Source organism: Etheostoma spectabile, chromosome 16 (genome assembly GCF_008692095.1).
Source record: "Etheostoma spectabile isolate EspeVRDwgs_2016 chromosome 16, UIUC_Espe_1.0, whole genome shotgun sequence".
Taxonomy (NCBI): domain Eukaryota; kingdom Metazoa; phylum Chordata; class Actinopteri; order Perciformes; family Percidae; genus Etheostoma; species Etheostoma spectabile.
The window spans coordinates 18263602-18269040 of record NC_045748.1 but is presented as its reverse complement, the minus strand read 5'-3'; the positions used below and the strand labels follow the sequence as shown (position 1 = coordinate 18269040).

The 5439-nt window shown below is 41.2% G+C and overlaps 1 protein-coding gene across 4 annotated transcripts in view; it reads right to left on the bottom strand.

Annotated features, from left to right (window-relative positions):
• The window catches only part of fubp3 (far upstream element (FUSE) binding protein 3), a 25341-nt gene extending 19908 nt beyond the window's left edge, over positions 1-5433 (bottom strand). For all 4 annotated transcript variants that reach the window (XM_032539669.1, XM_032539671.1, XM_032539672.1 and 1 more), the window contains exon 1: positions 5324-5433. In XM_032539669.1, the coding sequence (XP_032395560.1) occupies positions 5324-5419 (96 nt within the window). In that variant the 5' untranslated portion in view covers positions 5420-5433. The remainder of the gene's footprint in view (positions 1-5323) is intronic.
• Positions 5434-5439: the final 6 nt, after the last annotated feature.

The window sequence follows — 5439 nt, the reverse complement described above, 5'->3', positions numbered from 1 at the left end:
AAAAAAGGTAAATCGGATATATAAATCATTCATATGATACATATAACAGCATTTCCTCTCCTGAATCAGCCAGCAGCAGCTCAGAGCCAACAATCCCTCTGCTTCACTCTGTCAGGACAACGGCAAACACCAGAGATCAGCATAGCAGAATTTTTGGCACCCCCCAAAGAGGTTTTAGCCAGTCCCAAAAGGAGAATCACCAGCGCCAAAATAATAGGAATTGGAAAAAAAAAAATGTTTTGCCTTTCAAATCTTTGATAGCCATTTACCAAACTGTTGAACAAGCAGAATCAACTTAAATAGAAGCGCTTATTCTCAGTTATACCATTTAAAGTCAGGCAGTGCAGGACTTCCCAGATGATTTTACCAGTAGTATTTAAATACCCAACCATAATTGACAGTTTTGTACATCAAATTGTCAAAAATGACGATTGCACACGCATAGATTTCAGGGTTTCCCGCAGCACTTTGCAGCTAAGGCGGCCGCCTAAGCAACACACGCCTGCCGCCTTAGCTACGTTGTTCCCCCCTTTCATTCCAAACCACACAGTTGACAACCTGCAGGTGGAGGAGACAGGCTTCGACATAAACGCCACAGGCTGCTGTGGACTTGTCAGTCTCGCAAACGGTTTCAGGAAAGCGGCTGCATGTGTCCGACGATACACAGAACATAAACCAGGTGTGGAAAATGGGTCAGACCGTCCCGGACAGGTGAATTGAGACTCCGTTTCATGCTTGTCGGTCAATGGTTAATGATCGGTTAACATTTCATTGTTCTATCTTTTGGAAGGCTGGCTGCCAAAAATGGCCACTTACTAGCCAATTAATTAGCCAGAGGTGAACGATAGCTATCACTAAACAGAAGTGACGTGGTGGTTGGCGTCTGGTGTGTGCAGCATGCAGACTGCAGAGCAACAGAAGAAACTAGCTGCACATTAGCCAAATTGAAGACTAAAAAACAGAACTATTTTGGTACTTGCCATGTGCCAGATAGCCACAAAGACAGATATAATTTTTTAATTATACACATTAACATTTAGTGTTTAATAAATAATTGTTAAATGTAGTACAGAGTCTGTAGTCTATCACACAAACATGCCACTCAGCTCACGAAACGCGACACGAGATTGGGGTCACAAGAACAAGACAAGATTTTAACACCATATTAAAAGGAACTTAAATGAATTGAAGGTCAGTCACAAAATGAAAAATGAGCACTGTGAAAGCTTTTGCCACAAACTCAAATGGCTTCTCTCCTGTATAACCTCTTCAGACTTATTAACTGCAGCGCCCCTCACTCATCCCAAATGCATCCCTACAAAATATTAAATCAAATACTTATTCATTTCTTACAGTGCACTATAACATTCTTGTATTTGCATCTTATTCTTTTTTAGCCGGTTTTATTTTTGTCCGTTTTTTTAATTGCTCTATGTTTTATGTAAAGCACTATGAATGGCCGTGTTGCTAAAAAGATGCTGAAGAAAAAAAAGGTTCCCTTGGCTTGCCCTAAAACCTCAGCCTGTCATTCAGTCACCAGGGCATATGAAAGCTACACCTGTCTGTCTCGGAAGTGTGACATTAACGGCTAAGAAATCTCACTATTATAACAAACAGTGTATGCGTAAAGTTATAAAAAGTGTAACCACATTTTTGTCTCACTGTGACTTTACAAAACTGCAGAGTCAATGTAACTTTCGCTCCGTCAGAACAGCAGCTGTGTGTGTGTGTGTGTGTGTGTGTGTGTGTGTGTGTGTGTGTGTGTGTGTGTGTGTGTGTGTGTGTGTGTGTGTGTGTCGGAGCAAAGCCCCACTCACTGTAAAAGATGCAGAGAGGACAGAGAAGCTCACGCTTACGCGCTCTGACGTACCAATATTTAGCACTGATTAATGTATGCATTGGTCCTCAGCATTACCGCTGTAATTCTGCGCTTGTATACTGATATCACGAGTCAACTTTTAACCATGACGAGAAATATCGTAACTTTTAAATCTCGCAAGATCTCGTGGGATGAGACACTCAGGGAGCTTTCACCACGGTGGGACGAGATCACACCTCTACCACCTTATGTTCTTTACAAATTAAATAAACGTCAGAATGACTGACTGGTGAGGCACATTCTTCTAAGATGTAAGGAAGTAATTTGTTAGAGCACAGACCAGCGGCCTCCAGCCCTTCCCCCTTGTGAAGTTGCACGCTACGTGCATGACACAGCGCCAACAATCAGACTCATTGGCTAACATTAATGTCGGTAGTAGCAGCATATGTTGGTAGTGATGTTTTGGCATTTGGCTAAGTACTGATAAACCGTAGAAAAGCTTTAGCCACACCAATGTGAAAGGTCCCCGAAACTTATCAGTCTGATTGTTCCCCCTCTCTGCAGCAGCCTGCTCGTAATAATGTAGCTAACCGCTAACTAGAGCTGATTGTTGCTGACCAAGCCTTCAGTTCCCGTTCTCATACCTATTAACTGTATATACACAGAGGTGGGTAGTAACGAGTTACATTTACTTGAGTAAGTTTTTGAAAAAAATTGTACTTCTAGGAGTAGTTTTAAATCACTATACTTTTACTTGTACTTGAGTAGATTAGTGAAGAAGAAACTGTACTCTTACTCCGCTACATTAGGCTACAAGGAGCTCGTTACTTTTCTTTTTACCTCTTTGGTATTCTACGCGTCATTGTTTTTACCCCAGCGTACGTCTCATTTTAATGTTTTATTTTGACAGAGAGAGAGAGAGACTTCCGCTTAAGGCTCTACCACGTGACTGTGTTCCACCAATCAAACGGCGTTGTGCAGTCACGTGACCATACTCGTTCTCAGCGGCGGGACCATAGACTGTATATATCTATGGCTTACAGTCATAGCAAAACAAAGAATCAACCGTCGCCAAGGCAACACAGATGTGGAGGAACCCCCCGGCCTCATAGTGAAAGCATGGTTACCTTTTAGGAAAAGTGCGAAACAGCAGCTACGTTTTGCGGCGTCTTCTGTGTCGACCAAAACAAACGGACATGTGAGCGTTCAACCACTCAACATCTAACCTGAAGAGACGTAGCGGTATTTTTAGTTTTTGCTGTGGATAGGGGGATGTTTGTCTTTTAGGTTACATACAGTATGTTTTACACATCCAAATTTAATGTGACAAGTCTCTCACTTAAGCTATTTTGTAATTAAAAAATAATTATATTTATTTTTTGGTGGATGAACAATAGTTTGCCTAAATATGATTATTGTATTTTTGTCTGTCTCGATTAATGCTTGGTTAAGAAATAAATCGACGTTACTCAACAGTTGCTCACTCTTGAGTAGTTTTTTCATCAAGTACTTTTTTCTCTTACTCAAGTAATTATTTGGATGACTACTTTTACTTGAGTCATATTATTCTGAAGTAACAGTACTTTTACTTGAGTAAAATTTTTGGCTACTCTACCCACCTCTGATACACACACACACAAGCCCAAATAAAACCCAATATTTTATAAAGTTGGCTGTAAAAGTTTTAAACTACAATCCAGTTGTTTGAATGACTGTTCAGATGAAATCTTGAGTGCAACACAGACATGTATGGTAGAAAACAGTGTCTAACGCTATTAAGATCCCCAAAACATAGATTAAAATAACACTAACAGAAGTTAGGAGGAGACATGCCGTGAGTGTTGAGATTTATAATAACATGTAACTTTCTGTATGGATCATAGTATGGTTTTAAGGTGAAAGAAAACCAGATTTAATTGACAAAGCACATTACAGGCCACACATCGTCTGTATCATCTTCCAGTCCGGTTAATGTGTAAATAAAGTAGTTCATATCCTTTGTTTGACAAGTCTATTACTAAACCAAGCCATCACACGCTGCACTGTCACATCCTGCGCCACCCACCACCACAAGCAAATTATCAAAGTTGCCTCAATGATACACTGGTTACAGAAAATGAGCCAAACAAAGTTGTCCCTCATCTGGCAATAGCAACATGCTTTCCTACCATGTGAGAAGAGTGTTTTACAAATGTAGTGGGGGGCCCCAAAGGTTGGCTAGTTAACTAGCTGGCATGGAGGCTCAGTTCTGAGTCTAGCACCAACCACGATGCAGAAGAACAGAGGAAGAGAGGACTACAGTCTTTTCATTAAGTGTTAGGGTATAGGACATAATTGTATCTTTATTTTGTAATGTGTAGGTATGTAGATTTATTTAAAGACATGTCGATGTTAAAATGAATATACCTACATAAGTAGTTATGTATTGTTATATCATACTTTTGCCCCATTATGGACATAATGTGCAAAAAAAATTGATATTCCAATAGTTTGAACCATTTGACCACCCTACGTTGCTCAGGTAAGATGGAAAATGATAAGAGCCTTCTGTGTGTGCCTTATACCACATACTTATTGTGTGCCCTCTGACTCTAGTTTGCTTGATTCCTCACTTCCGTTTTCTTCTCGTGCACTATTCGCTTTAGCTGAACAGCCAATCAAATTGATTCCTCTGACCGACTTAACATGTTAAATCGGCCGGAAAAATAGCCGAGAAAGGCCAGCGACGGACGTTCACTGGCCGATGATCTTCTTGGTGTGTCAGCACCTTTAGGACACATTACCACACACGCTAGCTAGCTAGCTTACAAAAGCTCTACTAGCTAGCCTACTTGCATGTATTATCATAAGATGAAATATATATATATATACACTCTATACGTATTATAAACAAGCTTATTAGCTAAGTTAAAGAAGGGAAATAAGTGAGTCTAAACGTAGTACAACATGCGTTCACTGTCTAAGCTCTCAGATGAGTCTTTAACTGGGGCAACAGCCGGTTGTACTAAAGCTAACTTTATGACAGCGTGTCAGGCAGCTCGGTGGTTCAGGATTCATATCTAAACTAAATGTTAGCTTTAGTCACGTTGCGGGTCAAACAGCAGGGTATCAAACTTGTAATAGTAAGTTAGCAAGCTAAGCTAATTGCAACTTATGTGGCTTGACAACAGGTTGCAGTGTCTCGACTTAACTTACTAAAGTTACACAAACTTCGACATTATAAGAGGCCTTCGTGTTTCGCGTCAAACATCGTTACTGTGGTCGTTTTGGCAGCTTTGACACGGTTACTTAATGCGTCTTGTGTCTTGTGTAAACTCTAATCTGTCCTCTCAGCTACGCTGTCTCGGCTACTTAACGTTAGCTTGCTAGCTTGCTGGGTACATGAGGAGTGTTTGTAGTAGTGGGTCCCGGGTGCCCCGACCAAAGTACCGAGCTGCTCCACATGCAAAAACGCTGTTTGTGGTCCGAAAGCACTACACTTGTTTTCGCTGAAGAGCATTTTACCTGTCTGACCCGGCGTATCGTGTCTGCGAAGTCATCTTTCGTTCCGGGTTGAGCCACCGAGGCCTGTCCCTGAACCAGCTCCGCCATCATCATCATCCGCCTCGGCAGCTGAGAGC